Here is a 24829-nt window from a genome sequence, read left to right as displayed (position 1 = left end):
GCATGACAGAGGCGCTATGCTGCCGTGTCCGAGCTAGGAGGGAGACCACAGAGAAAATACCTCAGACAGTCAGGAGTCCTGTCGCAAAAGGGGACCTGATCCGGGCAGCCAGCATGGCACTACAGAGCCGCCTGCCACTGGCTCAGGGACAGAGATGACAAAGGGACACAGGGTCAACCCCCAGACCCGGGGAGGCTCTGCCCTGGCGTCGGTGGGCAGTGCTGCTCTGGCTAGTTAGGCCAATGATTGAATCGGGGCGTTTTCCCCGTTGCACAAGGGTGACAGAGCCCCCAGTCCTGTGCTCGCCGCCCTTCCCCCGGGGGGGGGGGGGAGTGTCTCCACTGTGGGGTCCTGGCTAGGCCCCCAGCGGGCTAAGCGCCGTGCACGGGTCTCGCAGAGCGTGGGGGAAGTGACCGCTGTTTGCCCTATGGCGGCAGAGGGTTTATCTCCACCTTGCATGGGCCCTGGCAAGACCTACACCAAACAGCCCCGCGTTTCGGTCCCGCTCAGAGCCCCTTTCCCACGGCCGAAAAAGAGCTCGGCCCGGCTGGAAAGCGGGTCTGTCCCGCCCCCCCAAAGCCGGCCCAGCAGAAGACATGACCCTCTGCCCCCTGGGACCCCCGCTCCAGCGCCCCCGGCACGTGGGGCTAGCGAGGCCGAGGGCCTGGCTGCCCCCAGGCGGGGAGGAAGGGAGCAGGGCGGCCCCGGCTGACCCCAGGCGTGGCCGCGCCGGGCTCGGGCTCGGGCCCCTCTCTCCGGCGCCCCGGCCAGCTGGCTGCTCGGGCCCCGCCCGCTGGCTGCTGGGAGATGTAGTCCCCTCCCTGCCGCGGGCCCCGCGGGTACCCGCAGGGACACTACAGCTCCCAGGGTGCCCGGCCGCTCCCCCCGCCGGGCTGCCCAGCGCCTCCCAGCCCGGCCCGCGGCTGCCGCGCCTCCGGCAGGAGGGAGCAGGGGGCCCCGCCGCCGCCGCCGCCCCTGGACCAGGTGCGGTCCCGTCGCGGCGGAGCGGGGGCTGCGCCGGGGAGCCGGGCCACGCGTGGCTGTGGGGGCTGCCGCGCGGGTAGGACGCGCGTGGGGCCGAACTGCGCCCGGGGGCAGCTGGAGCCGGGGGGGGGGGGGCGCCCGACGCCGCGGTGATGGGCGCGGAGAGCTCAGCGCCGCTGGGGTGGGGGGGGCACTTCCTGCCCCTCTTTGATGCAGCAGCACGGGGGGGGGGCTCCTGAGTCCCCCGCTGCGCCCTGTGCTCTGCCCGCGGCCGGTGGGGGAAGGGCTTAACAATGGGGGGGGGGACCATCTAGGCAGGGGCGGGAGATTAGACAGGAGGGGAGGGGCAAAAGGGGGGGGAGAAGTTCTAGGGAGACAGCAGGATCACGGGGGGGGGGGGAGACTCTAGGCAGAGTTGGGGGAGGGGGAGAGACGATGCAGGAAGAGGAAGGCGAGATGAAGCAAGAATTGAGGGGAGGGGAAGGGAAGCTGTACAGGAAGGGGAGGGGGAAGAAGGGTTGTGCAGGGTGGGGGGAGGGGAGGAAGAGGGTCTGTGCAGAGGCGAGGCCTTGCAGCAAGGGAGGAAGAGGGTCTGGGTAGAGGGGAGTCTGTGGGGGAGGGGAGGCCTTGTAGCAGGGGAGGGGGTGGAGAGGGTCTCTGCAGAGGAGGGGGGGGAGAGGGTCTGTTCCGGGGGGGGGGGGAGGCCAGGCCATGTGGCAGGGGAAGGGGAGGTGATAAAGCCAGCCCAGAGAGGGGGAAGGGCTGGGCAGCTGGGGGAGGGCAGGGGAGAGACTGCATGGGCAGGGGGAAGAGGGATGGCCCCCGCGGCAGACACCCCAGTTGCTGGGACAATCTCAGTAGGGTTGAGCCCTGGGGTGGGATTCCTTGCTGGAGGGAGACACCAGCAGGAGCCCAGGCAATGTTGCTGGTCTCAGGCACAGAGTGAAGAGCCACTGGTGCCTTGTCTGGGGTGGGGCGTGAAGCCCTGTGATCTCAGGGGACACCACAGCCACCTAATAGGGCTAGGAAGGGGTTAACGGGGGTCATGGGGAGAGGTAAAGCTGTGGCTATTGGGGAAGCTGTCACCTGCTAGCTAAGGTGCTGTGCCCATGACTGAGGCCTCCGCGAGAACACCGTGGCTCGCCATCTCACTAGCCTTGTCTTCACCACAGAGCCTTAGCGTGTCCAAACGCAGCTGGGAGGAGTCGGACCCGACAGGACACGTCCACCTCTACGCAGCCCACCAAGCTCCTCCGCAGCCACGTGCTAGCCCGCCAGGGAGACAAGGCCAGCCCCAGACCGTGTGCGCTGAGAGCCCGAGCTGCCAGCCCCGCAAACCCTGCCTGGGCTCTGACAGCCCTGCTGGGTCGTTCCCCCTCGCCTACCATCACTGCCAATGGAGAGCCCAGAGCAGGAGCCAGAATAGGACGCAGACCCCCCCCATGGCCCTGCGGAGCCGACCCAGCTCAGGAGTAGAAAGGAGTCACTAAGGGTACGTGTGCACCGCGGTGAAAGGCCTGCAGCATGGCTGGCCTGGGCTCGGGCTGTGAAATAGCAGTATAGACATCCAGGCTCGGGCTGGAGCCTGGGCTCTGAGATCCTGCAATGTTAGAGGGTCCCAGAGCCTGGGCTCCAGCCCGAACCAGAACAGCTGCACTGCGGTGTTATGGCCTTGCAGCCTGAGCTCTCTGCCCCGGGCCTGAGCCTCGGCGCCCCGGGTTTATTGCAGTGTAGACGTACGCGAAGGGGCATGGGGCACACAGGGAGCAGAGCGCCAGCTGAATCACTGTGCCCCAGCAGGCGGATTTTGTCTGCTCTCCCTGTGATGCCTCCGCACATGATACTGGGGGATGGTCCCTTGTTTAATGCCAGCGAGAATTTTCATTTACCAGAAGATGGGGGCAGGGCTGCAAGCAGATCCCGCATCCTAATGATAAAGGCGTCACTAGCAGCCAGGAGCCAAGCCTGAAGATGAACATCTAAGGCACGACAAGGGTCCCAATCGTACCCTCCGCCCTGTGAGCAGATCTGGGCTCCAACCGCTCAGCCCTACTTTAAAAATGATTCTTGCCCTCATAGCAACAAATGAGATGCTGAAAGCTGGAGCCCAGTGTAAGCCGCGCAGGGATGTCTGCCTGAGCTAAGGGACATTAGCTTGGAGGGGTGTGGATTGCCCCATTCATCTCAATGGGATGTTAACTCTGAACCCTACAGATAGCAAGTAATAACCCAACAGTGCTAACTATTTGGGCAGAAGCATCCAGCCGATGTGTTGACCCCACACCGTCAATCAATCTTCCACCCCTTTCCAGCTGCCAGTTGCCCCTCCCCCAGCGGCCGAGACCTTCAGCTTGCCCCTGGAAGATGTCTACAAAGCTGTTCTGTAGTTTCGTTCCCGGATTCGATAGCACGTTGAAAATGGAGTGTGTGAGGACAGCGTGAGGCAAAGCGGATTTAACATCCAAACACAGAGCGTGGAGCTAAGCTGCTTAGCTTCATCCCTGTGTCCACAGAAATCTCCGTTTCTGAATGTTCTTGAAACTGCTGCAGACTTTCCACCAGAGGCTGCAGAATGTAGGCCCAGCTTCTCCCAGAGCGCACCAAGCCCTGACTGTGATGCTGCCCCAGAGCTGAAGTGGATTAGCCCATGGGGACGTTTCCAAAGCCCCTGGGATCCACTGGGGTATGCCCACTAGGCATGCTGCTCACTCAGCCGCATGTTCTGATGGGCAGGTATCTCTTGTTGTTGCAGGTCGCAGCGAGGTGTGCGGACCAGACCTCCCTTCCCTTCTGGAGCAGTGGCAGAGCGGCACGGGGAGCAGCACAAGACCAGAATGAGGGAGAACTATGATGCCATGATTGCTCTGGGTAAAAACAGCCCCCGCCTGCCGGGTGTGCCCCGCATTGCACAGGGAGTGCTCCGGGAAGAGCCAGCGAGGGGCACCTCCCCCTAAATTCCCTGGGGGGCTGGTGAATGGAGCACCTACAGTGTCAGGGGCTCTCTCCTGGCTGCAAACAGGCAGGCCCTCTGGTGCGTGGCTCATGCAGGAGTTGTTGCTTCCAGAAGCCATTGCAACCCCAGTCCAGTGGCACTGTGCAGGAGTGTTGTCTCCGCAGGGACTACGGCCCTATCCGGACTCCTCTCCTAAACGTACCCTCCATCAGCTTTGGGGCGACTGGGTTTGCTGTGCCTGAGAGCCGGCGGTGGACAGGCCTGCCCCGCACGTGGCCAGCAGCCTCTGTTGTGTCTCATGCAGGGTCCCCCGTCGCCAAACCCGAGATTGTCCCACGTATCGAGCAAGCCGAAGAGCCTTGTGCCAAGGCTCCTGGGGAGGCAGAGGAGAGGGAGGCCCCTGGCAGCGCCAGCCCAGGTCAGTTAGGGGCAAGGGGAGGGCTCTTTCCCAGGCGAGATGCTCCAGGTCCTGGAAGCAGAGTGAGGACGTGGGCTGACCAGTGCTTGTGCCGTGTCAGCGGCAGGAGGATCTGGGCACGGTTGTTGCTCTGCCAGCCTGGAGGTCCTGCTGAACCCCAGCTGCAGCTGTTGCCAAGACGACTTGTCATCGCTGGTGCTCGGCCCGAGGTTTGCGTTCCTTCCTGTGGGAAGCAGGAGCCTTTCTCGCGCCTGGCAGGCGTCTCCTGGGGGCTGAGCTGGAGGCTGTAGCAGCCCCCGCATAGCGCCGTGAGCTCGTGGCACTGGTGCTGGCTGCCTGTCCCTGGCTGCAGGCCCTTTGAGCAGTTGCTGTGGCCCCACAAAACCCTTCCTGCTTCGGGTCGCGGTTGCTTATGGGGCTGCCTCTCTCCGAGTGCCGCTGCCAGCGAGTGGTAGCCCCGTGCTGAACGCAGGAGGGAGCCTCTGATGGCATTCGCAGGGCGGGGCAGTGGAACTCCCCTCTCCTCTTGGTCTGCCAGAGCCAGGATGTGCTGCCCTTCCGGTGCCCTGATGCCACGGTGATGGGCGACTTTATAAAACCCTAGGAGATGGAGGGAGGTGCAGCCAGCCACTCCTGGGCTGCTTGTGACACTTCCTGAAGCATGCGGGAATCTGGGCTTCATTCTCTCTCCCCCTCGGACAGGATCCGTAGTTCCCAAGCCCGAGATCGTCCCGCAAGGTGAGCGAGAGCAGCAGCAGCAGCGTGGTGGCGGGGAGCAGAGGGGTCTGGAAGGACAAAAAGGCCCTGAGAGCAGCTGCTCAGGTGAGACCCCCCCCCCCGCTGTATCTGCCAAGCTTGGGCAGCCTCAGCAGCCAAGCAAACTCCCTGGCACCATCCGCTGCCAATGTGCCCCAGCCCTGCGGTGAGAGGTGCTTAGTCTCCCCAGCCCAGTCAGCCCTTGGCCAGCGAGGGGACCACTCAGGCGTGCGTGTTGTGGGCCCCGTTCACATCCCGGGCCCCGGTTCCCAGGACTCGCTGGGCCGCGGGAGCCGCACCGGTAGCTCAGCAGGGGAAGGTACTGGAATTGCTGGGCATGGATCTGTCCCTGAAGAAGCCAGGAACGTGGCTGGCTGATGGCAGGGGGTCTGTGGCTTCAGTGGGTTACCCGACGTGCCAGGCTGTCTGATTCCCCATCTCTCTCTCCCCTCCACCCCGGGCAGATGACTGGCTCATCCGGACAGTGAAGGTGGAGGAGGACTACGAGGAGTGGCCCGCGAGTCTCAGCGCGGAGGCGCTGCTGTCGGGGCAGCTACAGGGCAGCGGCTTGCTGCACCCTGACGGGGGCCACGGCTACCTGGGCGCGTGCAAGCTGGAGAGGCCGAGCCTGGAGGACTACGGCAGCTACGGCGACCTCCCGGGCTTGGCCCTGCAGCAGTGGCAGCTGCTGACCGAGAAGCCGTACGGTTGCACCGAATGCGAGCGGCGGTTCAAGGACAAGCTGACGCTGCGGCTCCACCAGCGGGTGCACACTGGGGAGAGCCCCTATGCCTGCGGGGAGTGCGGCCGCAGCTTCAGCCAGAAGCCCAACCTGGTGGCCCACCAGCGCACCCACTCAGGGGAGCGGCCCTTCCCCTGCGCCCAGTGCGGCAAGGGCTTCAGCAAGAAGGCCCACCTGACACGGCACCAGCGCATCCACACGGGTGAGCGCCCCTACCAGTGTGCCCAGTGCGGCCGCTGCTTCAGCCAGAAGATCCACCTGGGATCGCACCAGAAGACGCACACCGGGGAGCGGCCCTTCCCCTGTGCCGAGTGCGGCCGCAGCTTCCGCAAGAAGACGCACCTGATCCGGCACCAGCGCATCCACACCGGGGAGCGCCCCTACCCGTGCGCTCAGTGCGCCCGCAGCTTCACCCACAAGCAGCATCTGGTGCGGCACCAGCGTGTGCACACGGAGCCGGGGCCGGGGCCGGGGCCGGGGGAGCTGGCCGAGCTGGAGACAAGTGCCCCCTGCAGGCTGCCAGGGGTGGCAACGCCGTCCCCAGGGACCTCGCCGGAGCAGAAACCCTTCACCTGCTCCGAGTGCGGCAAAAGCTTCAGCTGGAAGAAGAACCTGACGTCGCACCAGCGGCTGCACCGGGAGGGGCGGCCCTTCTCCTGCGCCGAGTGCGGCCGCGGCTTCAGCGACAAGCGCCACCTGACTGCCCACCTGCGCAGCCACATGGGCCTCAAGCCCTACGCCTGCGCCTACTGCGAGAAGAGCTTCAGCCACAAGCCCAACCTGACCACGCACCAGCGCACGCACACCGGGGAGCGCCCCTTCGCCTGCCCCGACTGCGGCCGCAGCTTCACCCACAACCAGCACCTGGTGCGGCACCGCCGCGTCCACACCGGCGAGCGCCCCTTCGCCTGCCCCCAGTGCGACCGCAGCTTCAGCTCCCGGCCCAACCTCATCGCCCACACCAAGGCCCACTCCGGCAAGCGGCCCTACATCTGTGAGCAGTGCGGCCGCGGCTTCAGCCGCAAGTCCCACCTGGTGAGGCACCAGGCCGTGCACACCGGCACCCGCCCCCACGGCTGCGCCCAGTGTGGCAAGCGCTTCAGCTCCAAGACCAACCTGGTCCGGCACCAGGCCGTGCACACGGGCCACCGGCCCTACATCTGCACCCAGTGTGGCAAGAGCTTCAGCAGGAAGACGCATCTCCTGAGGCATGAGCGTACCCACGCTGCCCCCCTGCAGAGGGACAGGGGCAGCGCCTGGGCTGTGCACGACCCCCTGAGCCAGCAGGCAGCCTGTCTCTAGCGGTGGGGGACTAGTGACTCGCAGGGCTCACCACGCCGAGCGACCAGTTGCTCTGCTGTGAGCTGGACAAAGTGCGGGCAGATGCTGTGCCCTCAGTGCCAGCCTGTAACCCCCCTCCCTGCTGTGCTATCCCAGCCCCCCCCCCACCCCCGTATTCCAGTCCTTCCAGGTCACCCTGGTTCTGCTTATGCACTTCAGACCCACCTGCAGCCCCCTGCTAATCCAGCACTGGGCTCCCTCCCCCATCAGCTCTGCTGGTGCCCCTCATTCCCGACAGCCAGCCATTGCAGTCCTTCTCTAGATCCTCCCTTCAGCCTGGCCCTGCCATGCCCGCTCGGGGCTCCCCACCCACACAGCTCTGCCAGTCGCCCTCAATCCCGCACTCCGGTGTACGGACGGGACAGGAGAGAGAGAACTGGGAAGCCACACAAAGCCACAGGAGAGAATCTGCCTGAGTGTCCTGCAGCGAGACCTGCTTCTGACCCAGACGTGCCATGAGAGCCCAGGGTGCGGTTCAGACAGCCCAGCCCGCATGGGCAGGGACACCACTGGGTGCAGCTGCCCTCAGCCTGTCCATCAAACAGCAGCTGCGAGACAAGCCCTTAACCCGTCCATCAAACAGCAGCTGCGAGACAAGCCCTTAACCCTGCCTGGAGAGCTGACCAGGCAGGAGATGGGGTTAGGACTCATCTGTGAATCATTCCTAAACTAGAAAGGGGGATAATACCGTTCCCCTGAGCCAAATGGTGCCATAAACAGTGTTCTCAAACGGTGCTGGAGATGGGTTGGAAGCGGGCTTCTCAGCCTGCTCAGTTCCCCAGTTGCTGGCCAGGGCACCCAGCACTGGTCCAGCGAGAACTTGGGTGAGCAAGAAGGGGTGGGGGTGGGGTGTCTCTGTTCTCCACCTGGGAGGGGGCACAGCAGGGGACCCCCAAGCAAAGGGGCATTTGAATGTTAATGTCCCTCTGTAATTAAAGACGAAACTCAAGCCCTTTGCCTGGCTAGTGCTGTGAGCCGGGCATTTCCTTCTTCACACCCGTCTTGGGGAGTCTCTGAGGAGCCCTCCAGGGTGGGAAGCAGAGGCTTGGCGCTGAGAACAATCGGCGAGATCTGCTTGGGTCCACGGCAAGATGGTCACAGAGTGGGGAAGCTGGGACCGAGAGGGACCTGCTCAGAAGTTCCCGCCGTACCTGCCAGTAGCGTTGGAGCAAAAAAAGAGTTAATGTCCAGTTTGGGTGAAATCACACCAATTACAGCCATGGCAGGAGGGCTGCTAGCTTCTCCCTGCAAAGCACAATTGCCAAGGAGTTAATTTTGTCCCCACCTGCCTGTGTCCCCAGCTCTACTTCCATTCATTCTGCATCACTCTGTCCCCGCATCAGCTGATTCTGTGCCTCTCCTGCCCCTTCGACTCCAGATGTTGGCTCTGGCTCTGCAGCCCCCAGCAATTCTCCACCTCTGCTCCTCCTGCAGCCCAGGAGGCCCTCCCCTCTGCCTAGGAGGGGGCAGCTCAACAGGGACCTGTTCCTCCCTCCCTCCCCAGCTTGAAATGACTGGGTGCAGAGGGAGGGTGGAGCAGAGCCTCCCTGAGCTGTGCAGGCTGCTCCCTCTTCCCCATCCCTGACCCAGGATCTCCTAGGCAGGGCAGAGATAGGCCTGCTGTGGGCAGCAGGTTGACCCCCCAGCTCCCTGAACCTGTGGTACTGACATCCCTGTCCCGGGTGCCAGCTGTCTTAACAAGCAACGCAGAGACAGTGGGGCTGGGGAGCAGGAGCAGGCGTGGAGATGGCTCATGAGCTCAGTTGGGCAGGGACTGTCCAGTGGGGCCCTGATCGCTGTCTGGGGCACGCAGCAGAAATTGCTCGTCACGCTCGTGGATTTGGTTGGTTACCCCTAGCTCTGGCTGAGGGGGGCTTGGTGCCAGGCCTGGTGGGCAGCAGGGGAGCGTCTCTGTGTTGCCAGGGTGCACTCACTGCTGGTGGTGCCTTCTCCTGCCCATCCTGGGGATTAGCTCTGCCAGGCGTTGCACCCTCCACGGGTGGTATCTTCACCCTGCAGCTCCTCCCTCGCTCCAGGAACTGCAGCCACCTCTTCCGGACCCGGCCCTCTGGCCAGGTCACTACGTAGTTCCCCTTCTGGGGGTTACCCAAAGTCCTTCCACGCAGCCAGTCCCAGGCAGTCCTCTCCGACACTGTCCTGATGGTGCCACTTCCCCAGCAACCGGTAGGGAAACCAGGGCCACTCACTACTCCCGGGGCTCTGCACCTTGTAACCGGTCTGCTGTCCCGCAGCCCTTGCTGTTCCTTCCTACAGCTTCTGGTCCCCCTCTTCTCTGGGTGAACCAGCTCTAACTTCCTCAGAGGGAGTCACTGTAAGTGCTTCTCCCTGGGAGTGACTGCAGCCCCCTTCTGCTGCCAGCTTTCTGGCTTTATAAACCCAGCCCAGCTCCTCCCTCAGCTGGGCTTCATCAGTAAGTTAGGCCTTAGCATCCCCTGGCTCTTCTCCAGATGTGGTCTACAGGTTAATTGGTCTAATTTACCCCTTCAGCCCTTGTGTGGGGTGGGCACAGCCGATGCTCTCCATCCACGAGCTGAGGGGGGAGGCAGCTGAGCTCCATAGTTAGGAGAGTGGCGGGGGGTGGTACATCCAAGTCCTGGAGATAAGGGAGGGAAACTATCTGGCTGCATTTCTGACAGGGGAGGGGACCTTGCCCAGCCTGGGCTGTGAGGGGAGAGCTGCTTTCTGCCCACAGAGCTGGCCAAGGCCCCCAGGGAGACCCTTGAGGGGGAAGCCAGGGACACAGACCCTGCAGCTGGCTCCGTCTGGTCACTCCCTGAAGCCTGCAGGGGCAGCAGTCACTGCAAACACCTCAGCAGGGGCGCAGAGCTGAGGGCAAGAGGTGGGCAAAGGCAGCCTTGGGGGCACGGCTGGGAACCAGACAGATGCAGGACTGAGCAGATGGGTAGCCAGGAATTGGGAGCAAAGCTCAGAGTCTCCCTCAAGAAAACTCCACAGCATGGGGAGCCACCCACCCACCACAAAGCTGAGCAAAATCAAGGGGCAATTCTGGGGTGGGGCATTGCCTGGTGCCATTGGCTGCCAGGCTGGGGCTGGCGCCAGGCTGAAGTACCCATTGCCATGGACACAGGAGTAAGGCACTGCAGCCCAGTGACCAGGCCTGCCCAAAGTTTGGAGCTGGGCCTTTGCATGTGCCCTGGCCACTCTGGGGCTGCAGAGTCCCTAAAGATCAGGCACGGGCGCGATAAAGCTCTCTCAGCTCGATGGGTGTATTGCTGGGGGAGGGGGACAGGTTCTGGACCAGCCCCGCTGTCCTTCCCTGTCTGCTCTTCCTTGTCCCTCCACTCTCCCACTGCATCATAAAATCATAGACGATCAGGGTTGGAAGGGACCTCAGGAGGTCATCTAATCCAACCCCCTGCTCAAAGCAGGACCAATCCCCAATTTTTGCCCTAGATCCCAAATGGCCCCCTCAAGGACTGAACTCACAACCCTGGGTTTAGCAGGCCAATGCTCAAACCACTGAGCTATCCCTCCCCCACATCGCTCTCTGTCGCTGTTTCAGTCCCGACACCTCCTTTGGGTAGGGCAGGAGAGACACCTGTGCCCCATGTTGGGGGCCCCAGCAGATGCTGTTAGGGGGTAGGTGGCCGTGCATAGGTCAGTACTCACTAGCCAAACTACACAACTAACCAGGAAACAAGTCAAGCGCCCACCTGCGAATGAGTGGCCTACACACCTAGCCCTGGTCTACACTAGGACTTTAGGTCGAATTTAACAGCTTTAAATCGATGTAAACCTGCACCTGTCCACACAAGCCCTTTATTTCGACTTAAAGGGCTCTTAAAATCGATTTCCTTACTCCACCCCTGACAAGTGGATTAGAGCTTAAATCGGCCTTGCCGGGTCGAATTTGGGGTACTGTGGACACAATTCGACAGTATTGGCCTCTGGGAGCTATCCCACAGTGCTCCATTGTGACTGCTCTGGACAGCACTCTCAACTCAGATGCACGATTGTTCGCCATTGCTCTGACGCAGGGAGGGGCGACTGACGACACGGCTTACAGGGTTGGCTTACAGGGAGCTAAAATCAACAAAGGGGGTGGCTTTACATCAAGGAGTATTTCAGGCAGGACTTCACGGAGGGTTCCAATAAGAAATGGTGCACCTAAGTTATTGTTCTTATTGGAACAAGGAGGTTAGTCTGGCCTCTGATTGATACATGGCTAGATTTACCTCGCTGCACCTTCTCTGTGAGTGACTGCAGTGTGACCTAGAGGAATGAGTCCCCTAGACGGGGGGTGGGGGTTTGCAAATGAGTACAAAACAAATCTGGTCTATTTCTTGTTTTGATACACTCCATCTATCTTTTACATCTTTGGCTGGCAGCAGACGGTGCAGAAGGACTGCATGCCATCCACATCTCATGGCTGCTCCGCAGAAGATGGTACAATAGGACTGCTAGCCATCTTCATCTCTTGCCTGCCCGGCAGAAGATGATGCAATAGGACTGCTAGCCATCCGTATCACCTGCCCGCTCACCATAAGACGGTTCAATAGGACTGACTGCAGGACTAAAGAGAATGACCTGATCAAGTCACTCCAAATTTAGTCCCTGCGCCCATGTCTGCCCAGGCGCTCCTGATCGACCTCACACAGGCCACCAGGAGCACCTCAGACATGACGATGACGGCTACCAGTCGTACTGTACCGTCTGCTGCCACAAAGCAAGGGGTTGCTGCTGCTGCGTAGCAATGCCGTACCGCGTCTGCCAGCACCCAGGAGTCATAGGGTGACAGTGAGCTGAGCGGGCTCCATGCTTGCCGTGGTATGGCGTCTGCACAGGTAACTCAGGAAAAAAGGCGCGAAACGATTGTCTGCCCTTGCTTTCACGGAGGGAGGGAGGGAACGGGGGCCTGACGATATGTACCCAGAACCACCCGCAACAATGTTTTAGCCCCATCAGGCATTGGGATCTCAACCCAGAATTCCAATGGGCAGCGGAGACTGCGGGAACTGTGGGATAGCTACCCACAGTGCAACGCTCCAGAAGTCGACGCGAGGCTCGGTACTGTGGAAGCGCTCCGCCGAGTTACTGCACTTAATGCACTTAGAGCATTTTCTGTGGGGACACACACACTCGAATATATAAAATCGATTTCTAAAAAACCGACTTCTATAAATTCGACCTAATTTCGTAGTGTAGACATACCCTAGTGAGGGTTCCTTCCTCTCACCCAGCCCCTAGCTCCCAGCCCTGGGCTCTGCTAATGGACACAGTGTGCATGGAGAGCCAGATCTTAGCCCTCTCTCCTGCTGGCTGGGAGGCCAGACTTATGTGGGCCTCTCCCACAGAGCCCTGAACCCAGCCCCTCTCCTGTGGCAGACAAAGAGGAAGCTTCCTATTTCCTCTCATTATCCGGGAAGCATCAGGATAAACTGCAGAGGAGATGGGAGTGTGGAGGCGAAGGGAACCCACCAGTTACGTTAATCCAAGCCTTCCGAGTGAGTCGAGCTACAGGAAGCCGCTAACAGCTCCAGCCACGCTGCAGCAGCATGCTCCATTGCTGACTGCCAGCGACTGGGCATATTGGTTAGACGAGCACTCTCCACCCGAATGCCTCTCATCGCCCACCCCTGCTCACTTCCTCGGGCATTCCCTCTGGTGGTTTTGTTGTTTTCTTATCAGAACAATGCCACTAAAAGGGAAATGTAGGTAACTATTTATGGAGGGTTCTGCTCCACCCTCTTCTCTGCATCCAGCAGTCTCAGGGAAGGACGGTGAGACACAGCCATGCTGGATAAATTGGAGAGATTTCAGCGAAGGGCAACAAAAATGATTAGGGGACTGGAACACATGAGTTATGAGGAGAGGCTGAGGGAGCTGGGATTGTTTAGCCTGCAGAAGAGAAGAATGAGGGGGGATTTGATAGCTGCTTTCAACTACCTGAAAGGGGGTTCCAAAGAGGATGGCTCTAGACTGTTCTCAATGGTAGCAGATGACAGAACGAGGAGTAATGGTCTCAAGTTACAGTGGGGGAGGTTTAGATTGGATATTAGGAAAAACTTTTTCACTAAGAGGGTGGTGAAACACTGGAATGCGTTACCTAGGGAGGTGGTAGAATCTCCTTCCTTAGAGGTTTTTAAGGTCAGGCTTGACAAAGCCCTGGCTGGGATGATTTAACTGGGAATTGGTCCTGCTTTGAGCAGGGGGTTGGACTAGATGACCTTCTGGGGTCCCTTCCAACCCTGATATTCTATGATTCTATGGAGCTGCCATCTCTAGGCCTGGGGTGAGGGGTGCAGAGGTGTGGGGATGGGGAGACCTGGTACAGAAACAGAATAAAACCAAATTCCGACACCCTGCCTGACCAGTCCTGGGAAGGGTGTACAGGATTTTGGTTTTATTCCGACTAGAGCCAACTTTTATTATGACTTTAGAAACTTAGATCCAGTTGGGCAAATCTTTTCCCCCTGTGAGCTACAGGCTGCTCTGAGCAGGTTCATTTCCCTCTGAGCCTCAGGGGGGCTGGCGTTGTGATGGGGGCACAATGCTCTATTTCAGCCCCATTGCAGGGTGGGATGATACCAAAATGGGACAAGGCCTGATCCCTGCCGTGGGCCCACACTCCGCATTTGGACTTTTTGCCGCCACAAGGTCATCGGTAACAAAGCCCCATGCTACAGCTCCGATCTAGCCTAGACCAACCATGCACAAACCCACATGGGTGGGTGTGACCAGCCAAAAACCCTGCTCTCTCAGCTCCCGACACAGAGGTCTCTACCCTGGCTAGCACCAGGGCTGTGTCAGAGGGCTGTGGTTCAGCGAGTATGGACTTTGCACAGTGAGGCACTTGGGGGCACGCACACCACGCACAGTGCAGCTGGAGCTCACGGGCTTCGCTGGGCACTTGAACTCCCTTTCACTTTCCCGTCTTGAGTGCCACATCTCAGACAGGATTCCAGTTCCTCCCGCAGACAGGCAGCTCCTCGTATGGCTTCCAAACCCTGGCTCACCCACCTGCCCATTCCATAGCTAAGCTTTTTCCATCCTGCGACGCACTGAGCTGACTCCAGATTTACTCACTTGTGTAGGGGGGAAACCCCCCCAGTTCCTGAGCCGTAAAGGGCTGAGGCCTGTATTCTGAGTAAGAAACTGTGGTTCAACACCCAGTGTTGTCCAAAGGAATCCATCTTTGCCCTGAGCATTTCACTGGTCATGTTTAATAGCGAATGGAAGAGAGGCTAAGCCATGGAAATGTGGGGAGACGAGCCTGAGCCCATCACGTCTGCAAGACACTGCAACATCCCCTGCAGCCTGCAGGAGGGGTGAAAGGAAATCAACAGTAACCCAAAGAGGCCTTTGTACAGTGTGTGAGAAAAACCAAGTGTCTGACACATCCTGTTCAGCACAGAATTTCTGCCATGCCAGCCTTACAGACCAAAGGGAAAGGATTGTAAACGGCATTCTTTGTATGGGAGGTCTCTGGCCTTGCACTTCAGTGGAAATGGAGAATGCTTCACTGGAAACCATCCAACCCATCTGACAGATCAACACTCACAATTTAAAATATATATTTGCGTATAAGAAATTCCAGGGCATTTTACTGGAGAGAGATATTACAAAGAGGCAAAACCCCCTGCCCCATCCGGCACTTGGCCCCCTTCTCTCCTCCCCTCCCTCAGAACCCGGCTCCTGCCACTGGAGCCCTTGGCTGTTCCCAGGGACCCTCCCCACTCCCAGCACCTGCAGACTGGGCCCAGGGCAGTGATTTCAAAGCTCCTGGCACATTCTCCATGCCCACTGTTTGCCTCTGGGACTGAGGCTGGGTTTGGCTGGAGTTTGGGGGGAAGGGCTCCATCTCTCACTTGACAAAGCCCTGGCTGGGATGATTTAGCCCTGGTCTACACTAGGACTTTAGGTCGAATTTAGCAGCGTTAAATCGATGTAAACCTGCACCCGTCCACACAATGAAGCCCTTTATTTCGACTTAAAGGGCTCTTAAAATCGATTTCCTTACTCCACCCCTGACAAGTGGATTAGCTCTTAAATCGACATTGCCGGCTCGAATTTGGGGTACTGTGGACACAATTCGATGGTATTGGCCTCCGGGAGCTATCCCAGAGTGCTACATTATGACCGCTCTGGACAGCACTCTCAACTCAGATGCACTGGCCAGGTAGACAGGAAAAGAACCGCGAACTTTTGAATCTCATTTCCTGTTTGGCCAGCGTGGCAAGCTGCAGGTGACCATGCAGAGCTCATCAGCACAGGTGACCATGATGGAGTCCCAGAATCGCAAAAGAGCTCCAGCATGGACCGAACGGGAGGTACGGGATCTGATCGCTGTTTGGGGAGAGGAATCCGTGCTATCAGAACTCCGTTCCAGTTTTCGAAATGCCAAAACCTTTGTGAAAATCTCCCAGGGCATGAAGGACAGAGGCCATAACAGGGACCCGAAGCAGTGCCGCGTGAAACTGAAGGAGCTGAGGCAAGCCTAGCAGAAAACCAGAGAGGCGAACAGCCGCTCTGGGTCAGAGCCCCAAACATGCCGCTTCTATGATGAGCTGCATGCCATTTTAGGGGGTTCAGCCACCACTACCCCAGCCGTGTTGTTTGACTCCTTCAATGGAGATGGAGGCAATACGGAAGCAGGTTTTGGGGACGAAGAAGATGATGATGATGAGGAGGTTGTAGATAGCTCACAGCAAGCAAGCGGAGAAACCGGTTTTCCTGACAGCCAGGAACTGTTTCTCACCCTAGACCTGGAGCCAGTACCCCCCGAACCCACCCAAGGCTGCCTCCTGGACCCAGCAGGCGGAGAAGGGACCTCTGGTGAGTGTACCTTTTAAAATACTATACATGGTTTAAAAGCAAGCATGTGAAAGGATTACTTTGCCCTGGCATTTGCGGTTCTCCTAGATGTAGTCCTAAAGCCTTTGCAAAAGGTTTCTGGGGAGGGCAGCCTTATTGCGTCCTTCATGGTAGGACACTTTACCACTCCAGGCCAGTAACACGTACTCGGGAATCATTGTAGAACAAAGCATTGTAGTGTATGTTTGCTGGCATTCAAACAACATCCGTTCTTTATCTCTCTGTGTTATCCTCAGGAGAGAGAGATATAATTCATGGTCACCTGGTTGAAATAGAGTGCTTTTCTTCAGGGGACACTCAGAGGAGCCCATTCCTGCTGGGCTGTTTGCCTGTGGCTAAACAGAAATGTTCCCCGCTGTTAGCCACAGGGACGGGGGAAGGTTGAGGGGGTAGTCAGGCGGTGGGAGGAGGCAAAATGCGACCTTGTAACGAAAGCACATGTGCTATGTATGTAATGTTAACAGCAAGGTTTACCCTGAAAGAGTGTAACCACTGTTTTATAAAATGTGTCTTTTTAAATACCGCTGTCCCTTTTTTTTTCTCCACCAGCTTCAATGATCACAGGAACTTCTCCTTCCCACAGGCTAGTGAAGCTTAGAAAGAAAAAAAAAACGTACTCGCGATGAAATGTTCTCCGAGCTCATGCTGTCCTCCCACACTGACAGAGCACAGACGAATGCGTGGAGGCAAATAATGTCAGAGTGCAGGAAAGCACAAAATGACCGGGAGGAGAGGTGGCGGGCTGAAGAGAGTAAGTGGCGGGCTGAAGACAGGGCTGAAGCTCAAATGTGGCGGCAGCGTGATGAGAGGAGGCAGGATTCAATGCTGAGGCTGCTGCAGGACCAAACCAGTATGCTCCAGTGTATGGTTGAGCTGCAGCAAAGGCAGCTGGAGCACAGACTGCCACTGCTGCCCCTCTGTAACCAACCGCCCTCCTCTCCAAGTTCCATAGCCTCCACACCCAGACGCCCAAGAACGCGGTGGGGGGGCCTCCGGCCAACCAGCCACTCCACCACAGAGGATTGCCCAAAAAAAAGAAGGCTGTCATTCAATAAATTTTAAAGTTGTAAACTTTTAAAGTGCTGTGCTTAAAGTGCTGTGTGGCATTTTCCTTCCCTCCTGCACCACCCCTCCTGGGCTACCTTGGTAGTCATCCCCCTATTTGTGTGATGAATGAATAAAGAATGCATGAATGTGAAGCAACAATGACTTTATTGCCTCTGCAAGCGGTGATTGAAGGGAGGAGGGGCGGGTGGTTAGCTTACAGAGAAGTAGAGTGAACCAAGGGGCAGGGGGTTTCATCAAGGAGAAACAAACAGAACTTTCACACCGTAGCCTGGCCAGTCATGAAACTGGTTTTCAAAGCTTCTCTGATGCGTACCGCGCCCTCCCGTGCTCTTCTAACCGCCCTGGTGTCTGGCTGCGCGTAACCAGCAGCCAGGCGATTTGCCTCAACCTCCCACCCCGCCATAAACGTCTCCCCCTTACTCTCACAGATATTGTGGAGCACACAGCAAGCAGTAATAACAGTGGGAATATTGGTTTTGCTGAGGTCTAAGCGAGTCAGTAAACTGCGCCAGCGCGCCTTTAAACGTCCAAATGCACATTCTACCACCATTCTGCACTTGCTCAGCCTGTAGTTGAACAGCTCCTGACTACTGTCCAGGCTGCCTGTGTACAGCTTCATGAGCCATGGCATTAAGGGGTAGGCTGGGTCCCCAAGGATACATATAGGCATTTCAACATCCCCAACAGTTATTTTCTGGTCTGGGAATAAAGTCCCTTCCTGCAGCTTTTGAAACAGACCAGAGTTCCTGAAGATGCGAGCATCATGGACCTTTCCCGGCCATCCTACGTTGATGTTGGTGAAACGTCCCTTGTGATCCACCAGAGCTTGCAGCACTATCGAAAAGTACCCCTTGCGGTTTATGTACTCGGCGGCTTGGTGCTCCGGTGCCAAGATAGGGATATGGGTTCCGTCTATGGCCCCACCACAGTTAGGGAATCCCATTGCAGCAAAGCCATCCACTATGACCTGCACATTTCCCAGGGTCACTACCCTTGATATCAGCAGATCTTTGATTGCGTTGGCTACTTGCATCACAGCAGCCCCCACAGTAGATTTGCCCACTCCAAATTGATTCCCGACTGACCGGTAGCTGTCTGGCGTTGCAAGCTTCCACAGGGCTATCGCCACTCGCTTCTCAACTGTGAGGGCTGTTCTCATCTTGGTATTCTTGCGCCTCAGGGCAGGGGAAAGCAAGTCACGAAGTTCCATGAAAGTGCCCTTACGCATGCGAAAGTGTCGCAGCCACTGGGAATCGTCCCAGACCTGCAACACTATGCGGTCCCACCAGTCTGTGCTTGTTTCCCGAGCCCAGAATCGGCGTTCCACAGCATGAACCTGCCCCATTAGCACCATGATGCATGCATTGGCAGGGCCCATGCTTTCAGAGAAATCTGTGTCCATGTCCTGATCACTCACGTGACCGCGCTGACGTCGCCTCCTCGCCCGGTATCGCTTTGCCAGGTTCTGGTGCTGCATATACTGCTGGATAATGCGTGTGGTGTTTAATGTGCTCCGAATTGCCAAAGTGAGCTGAGCGGCCTCCATGCTTGCCTTGGTATGGCGTCCGCACAGAAAAAAGGCACGGAACGATTGTCTGCCGTTGCTCTGACGGAGGGAGGGGCGACTGAGGACACGGCTTACAGGGTTGGCTTCAGGGAGCTAAAATCAACAAAGGGGGTGGCTTTACATCAAGGAGTATTTCAGGCAGGACTTCACGGAGGGTTCCAACAAGAAATGGTGCAGCTAAGCTATTGTTCTTATTGGAACAAGAAGGTTAGCCTGGCCTCTGATTGATACATGGCTAGATTTACCTCGCTGCACCTTCTCTGTGAGTGACTGCAGTGTGACCTAGAAGAATGAGTCCCCTAGACAGGGGGAAGCAAATGAGTACAAAACAAATCTGGTCTATTTCTTGTTTTGATCCACTCCATCTATCTTTTACATCTTTGGCTGGCAGCAGACGGTGCAGAAGGACTGCAAGCCATCCACATCTCATGGCTGCTCGGCAGAAGATGGTACAGTACGACTGCTAGCAGTCCGTATCGCCTGCCCGCTCACCATAAGACGGTTCAATAGGACTGACTGCAGGACTAAAGAGAATGACCTGGTCAAGTCACTCCAAATTTAGTCCCTGCGCCCATGTCTGCCCAGGTGCTCCCAGCCGACGTGGCCAGGAGCACCTCGGACATGACGATGACAGCTACCAGTCGTACTGTACCGTCTGCTGCCACAAGGCAAGGGGTTGCTGCTACTGTGTAGCAATGCCATACCACGTCTGCCAGCACCCAGGAGACATAGGGTGACAGTTACCTGAGCGGGCTCCATGCTTGCCGTGGTATGGTGTCTGCACAGGTAACTCAGGAAAAAAGGCGCGAAACGATTGTCTGCCCTTGCTTTCATGGAGGGAGGGAGTGAACGAGGGCCTGACAATATGTACCCAGAACCACCCGCGACAATGTTTTAGCCCCATCAGGCATTGGGATCTCAACCCAGAATTCCAATGGGCAGCGGAGACTGCGGGAACTGTGGGATAGCTACCCACAGTGCAACACTCCGGCAGTCGACTCTAGCCTCGGTACTGTGGAAGCGCTCCGCCGAGTTAATGCACTTAATGCACTTAGAGCATTTTCTGTGGGGACACACACATTCGAATATATAAAACCGATTTCTAAAAAACCGACTTCTATAAATTCGACCTTATTCCGTAGTGTAGACATACCCTTAGTTGGGGATTGGTCCTGCTCTGAGTAGGGGGTTGGACTAGATGACCTCCTGAGGTCCCTTCCAACCCTGATATTCTATGATTCTATGACACTGCAGGCTTCAAGACAATGGGCATACGGGGTGTGAAGAGGGCTGAGTGATAATTGGGAGCTTCTTAGGAATGCTTTATTAGATGCTAAATACTCCCCACAGTTCTGCAATCATGTATGAAGGCTTCTTCAGTTAAAAAAGAGTAACATCCTAGTTAAGAGGGGAAGTCAAATTAGCAATTAAAAGTAAAAACATAATATATAACAAATGGAAAAATGGGGAATTTGATAGCAATGAATACAAACCAATTGTTAAGAAAATGCAGATAATTGATAAGGGAAGCTCAGCATAGCAGTGAAAAAAATCTATGGCCAGTGCAGTTAAGGACAAAAAGAAGGAATTCATTAGGTATACCGGAAACAAATTAAATCCTAACAATGGTATAAGTCCAGTACTAGGTCCGTCTGCTAAAATAGACAATCCTGATGCAGAAAAGGCAGAGGTATTGAATCAATATTTCTGTTCTGTATTTGGAATCATAGAATCATAGAATATCAGGGTTGGAAGGCAATGAAGCGTGATGACTTATTCGTACCTCATAGTGATAAGGACAACTTCCTTCTATTCCATCAGGAATCCTGCAGGTTGTTAAACAGCAACAGCTAAAGTTAATTTTTTAATTGGTGGAACAGGATAACTCACACCCAAGCATATGAAAAAAATGGGTTGAGGAGCTCTCTGAACCACTGACGTTGATTTTTAACAACTATGGACTACCCAGGAAGTTCCAGAGGACTGGGAAAAACGCTATTGTTGTGCAAATATTTAAAAAATTTAAATGATGCCAAACTGGATGAGCTGAGTGACTCTAGACCAGTTAGCCTGACTACGATGCTGGGCAAAGTCCTGGCAAAGCTGCTCTGGGATGCAGTCAGCAAAGACTGAAAGGATGGCAGCGTGACTAAGGGCAATCAACATGGTTTTATGGAACACAGGTCTTGTCACACACATTTTACATCACTTTTTGATGAGATTACAAGTTTGGTTGACAAAGATAACTGATGACATAATGTAGCTATGACCTCTGCATGGCTTTTGTCTGAATCCCATATGACATTTTGTTAAAAAAGCTAGCACTATACAAAATCCATGTTACCCGTATCAAATGGATTAAAAGTTGGCTACCTGAGAGATTACAAATGTAATAGCAAACGAGAATCATCGTCCTTGGGGGTGTTTCTCCTGGGATCTGGTTTGTCCCAATGCTATTCAATACCTTTCTCAAGCTTCTGGAAGAACAGAGAAAACCTTTGCTGGTAACATTTGCAGGTGATGCCACAGACACTGGCAGAGTGGTCAGTCATGATGGGCACACGTCAGTTATACAGACCGAGCTGGAGCACTTGGTAAGGGGGGCTCATTGGACTAGTCACTAATTCATTCTCTCGCTCTAGCCCAGTGACTGTTCCACTATGGATAAATGCTTAATTCTCACTGGGTCGGAGACAGAGTGACTCTGTATGTACTCCAGTGCTCAGGGCACACCCCTGGGCTGAGTTAGACCCAGGGTCCAGCCCCCCGCTCTACTAGCTGGGTCATTATTTATCCACAGTGGAAAAGCATCACAGGAGAGACTGTCGGAGCCCCACATCAGGCCATAGGTCAGTGGTTAGGGCATGCTTGGGACAGCCCTGTTCAAAGCCTTTCTCCTCCTCCGATGGAGGGGGAAACTGATCCTGGGTGAGAGCTCTAATTAATGGCTGTCAAGGTTCCTCCCCCACTCTGAACTCTAGGGTACAGATGTGGGGACCTGCATGAAAAAACCTCCTAAGCTTCTCTTTACCAGCTTAGGTCAAAACTTCCCCAAGGTACAAAATATTCCCCCCGTTGTCCTTGGACTGGCCGCTACTACCACCAAACTAATACTGGTTACTGGGGAAGAGCTGTTTGGACGCGTCCTTCCCCCCAAAATACTTCCCAAAACCTTGCACCCCACTTCCTGGACAAGGTTTGGAAAAAGCCTCACCAATTTGCCTAGGTGACTACAGACCCAGACCCTTGGATCTTAAGAACAATGAACAATCCTCCCAACACTTGCACCCCCCCCTTTCCTGGGAAATGTGGGATAAAAAGCCTCACCAATTTGCATAGGTGACCACAGACCCAAACCCTTGGATCTGAGAACAATGAAAAAGCATTCAGTGTTTTACAAGAAGACTTTTAATAAAAAATAGAAGTAAATAGAAATAAAGAAATCCCCCCTGTAAAATCAGGATGGTAGATATCTTACAGGGTAATTAGATTCAAAAACATAGAGAACCCCTCTAGGCAAAACCGTAAGTTACAAAAAAGATACACAGACAGAAATAGTTATTCTATTCAGCACAATTCTTTTCTCAGCCATTTAAAGAAATCATAATCTAACACATACCTAGCTAGATTACTTACTAAAAGTTCTAAGACTCCATTCCTGTTCTGTCCCTGGCAAGACCAGCATACAGACAGACCCAGACCCTTTGTTTCTCTCCCTCCTCCCAGCTTTTGAAAGTATCTTGTCTCCTCATTGGTCATTTTGGTCAGGTGCCAGCGAGGTTACCTTTAGCTTCTTAACCCTTTACAGGTGAGAGGAGCTTTCCCCTGGCCAGGAGGGATTTCAAAGGGGTTTACCCTTCCCTTTATATTTATGACAATGGCAGTATTGCCAACCCCAAACGGTCAAAAATCATGAGTCAGGCTCACCAAAACTCACGAGATTGGCTTTAAAAGCGGGAGATTCTGTAAAAAATAATAGATTTGGCATTCTTTTGATTTGCCTTTTGCTTGTTGAGCCCTTAGGGTGCACGGGGGTCACATTTTGAAGCTTTCTTTACAGCCAGGAGGGGTAGAAACTTACTTGTTCTTTAAGAATGAAGGCTGAAATCATCAGAGATCCACGTGACTCAAGCAGCTGGGGCTTTAAGGAAAACAGGCGTTGTGACAGCAGAGCAGAGGCTCCAAGAACAGAAATAAATAAAACATGGCACTCAGCCCCTTATCTTCCCCCAGCATGGACTGGCCTGTCCCAGCCTGGCGGGCACGGCTAGTGGGGGCTCCCCGAGGCCTGAGACTGCGCTGCAGGGCTGGCACACAGGGAGAAACCACTGGAGATGGCCCCAGGGGTACGTTAGACCCAGCCAAGCAACCAGGGGCCAGAGCGGTGCAGCCAGCTTGGCCTTCCCTGAACCTTGCCCTCAGCCCTCTGGAAGAGGAGACATACACCTGTGTCGTCTGTACCCCTGGGCCGGAGCAGTGACAGGGCAGCCAGTCTGCCTCCATTCTCCTGCCCTGGGGGGCAGTGGGGACAGAGGGAGGCCAGGCCGGGCGGGGGTGTGTGTCTGGGGTGGGGTGGTAGAGGCACGACCAGCAGCAGGTGAAGGGGTCCTGGATTTGGGGGTCTCGCTAATCCAGGAGAGAGGGGTGGAGTGGGCTGGGTCTGAGAGCTGCCCCTGGCTCTGGCAGCTCTCAGACCCTGCCCAGGAGGGGGATCCCCTCCTGACCTAGCCTCACCTGGGCACCTGGAGTTATGGCCGTTTGGCTGTTTGGGGCGGGCACTGGGCAGACAGCCTGGCCCTGCATCGCTGCCAGCCCCAAAAGCTCATGGCAACAGGGCCCATCGAGCACCTACCCGGGACCCTGATCCCACAACTGCCAGGGGTGAGCCCACGCTCCCCGCAGGCGGGAGACGAGAGGCAGCTGGGGGGGGGTCGGTCCGCGCTCCCCTCGGGGGGTGGGGCTGGAGAGGCAGTTGGGGGGTCGGTCCACGCTCCCCTCGGGGGGGGGGCTGGAGAGGCAGTTTGGGGGGTCGGTCCGAGCTCCCCTCGGGGGGGGCTGGAGAGGCAGTTTCCGGGGGGGTCGGTCCGCGCTCCCCTCGGGGGGGGCTGGAGAGGCAGTTTCCGGGGGGGTCGGTCCGCGCTCCCCTCGGGGGGGGCTGGAGAGGCAGTTTCCGGGGGGGTCGGTCCGCGCTCCCCTCGGGGGGGGGCTGGAGAGGCAGTTTCCGGGGGGGTCGGTCCGCGCTCCCCTCGGGGGGGGCTGGAGAGGCAGTTTCTGGGGGGGTCGGTCCGCGCTCCCCTCGGGGGGGGCTGGAGAGGCAGTTTCCGGGGGGGTCGGTCCGTGCTCCCCTCGGGGGGGGCTGGAGAGGCAGTTGGGGGGGGTCGGTCCGCGCTCCCCTGGGGGGGGGCTGGAGAGGCAGTTTCCGGGGGGGTCGGTCCGCGCTCCCCTCGGGGGGGGCTGGAGAGGCAGTTTCCGGGGGGGTCGGTCCGCGCTCCCCTCGGGGGGGGCTGGAGAGGCAGTTTCCGGGGGGGTCGGTCCGCGCTCCCCTGGGGGGGGGGCTGGAGAGGCAGTTTCCGGGGGGGTCGGTCCGCGCTCCCCTCGGGGGGGGCTGGAGAGGCAGTTGGGGGGTCGGTCCGCGCTCCCCTCGGGGGGGGGTGGAGAGGCAGTTGGGGGGGTCGGTCCGCGCTCCCCTCGGGGGGGGCTGGAGAGGCAGTTGGGGGGGTCGGTCCGCGCTCCCCTCGGGGGGGGGCGGAAGAGGCAGTTGGGGGGGTCGGTCCGCGCTCCCCTCAGGGGGGGCTGGAGAGGCAGTTGGGGGGTCGGTCCGCGCTCCCCTCGGGGGGGGGTGGAGAGGCAGTTGGGGGGGTCGGTCCGCGCTCCCCTCGGGGGGGGGCTGGAGAGGCAGTTGGGGGGGTCGGTCCGCGCTCCCCTCGGGGGGGGGCTGGAGAGGCAGTTTCCGGGGGGGTCGGTCCGCGCTCCCCTCGGGGGGGGGCTGGAGAGGCAGTTTCCGCGGGGGTCGGTCCGCGCTCCCCTCGGGGGGGGGCTGGAGAGGCAGTTTCCGCGGGGGTCGGTCCGCGCTCCCCTCGGGGGGGGGGCTGGAGAGGCAGTTTCCGGGGGGGTCGGTCCGCGCTCCCCTGGGGGGGGGCTGGA

General features: G+C 57.5%; 1 protein-coding gene across 4 annotated transcripts; it reads left to right on the top strand.

Moving 5' to 3' along the window:
* The first annotated feature begins 874 nt into the window (after window positions 1-874).
* On the top strand, window positions 875-8071 carry ZNF467 (zinc finger protein 467). Of its 4 annotated transcripts, none has more exons than XM_084619433.1 (6): window positions 875-984; window positions 2157-2476; window positions 3737-3852; window positions 4242-4355; window positions 5058-5177; window positions 5576-8071. In XM_084619433.1, exons 3-6 carry the CDS (start codon window positions 3819-3821, stop codon window positions 7153-7155), a joined length of 1848 nt encoding a protein of 615 aa, XP_084475559.1. In that variant the 5' UTR covers window positions 875-984; window positions 2157-2476; window positions 3737-3818; the 3' UTR covers window positions 7156-8071. The 4 variants fall into 4 exon arrangements, with proteins under 4 accessions (XP_084475559.1, XP_084475561.1, XP_084475558.1 ...); XM_084619432.1 differs by having other exon boundaries at window positions 895-1060; XM_084619434.1 differs by lacking the exon at window positions 875-984 and adding an exon at window positions 1557-1574.
* The last annotated feature ends 16758 nt before the right edge of the window (window positions 8072-24829 follow it).

The sequence above is a fragment of the Lepidochelys olivacea genome (genome assembly GCF_965140295.1).
Source record: "Lepidochelys olivacea isolate rLepOli2 genome assembly, chromosome: 2".
Lineage (NCBI taxonomy): Eukaryota > Metazoa > Chordata > Testudines > Cheloniidae > Lepidochelys > Lepidochelys olivacea.
Note: the sequence above shows the minus strand (reverse complement) of the source record. Positions and strands in the feature narration are given on the sequence as shown.

Bases quoted from the DNA above. Each gene is read 5' to 3' on its own strand.
- ZNF467 (XM_084619433.1), top strand. From the start codon at position 3,819: ATGAGGGAGAACTATGATGCCATGATTGCTCTGG. The intron at 4,356-5,057 runs GTCAGTTAGGGG...CCCCTCGGACAG, and splicing joins CCCTGGCAGCGCCAGCCCAG to GATCCGTAGTTCCCAAGCCC. The intron at 5,178-5,575 runs GTGAGACCCCCC...CACCCCGGGCAG, and splicing joins CCCTGAGAGCAGCTGCTCAG to ATGACTGGCTCATCCGGACA.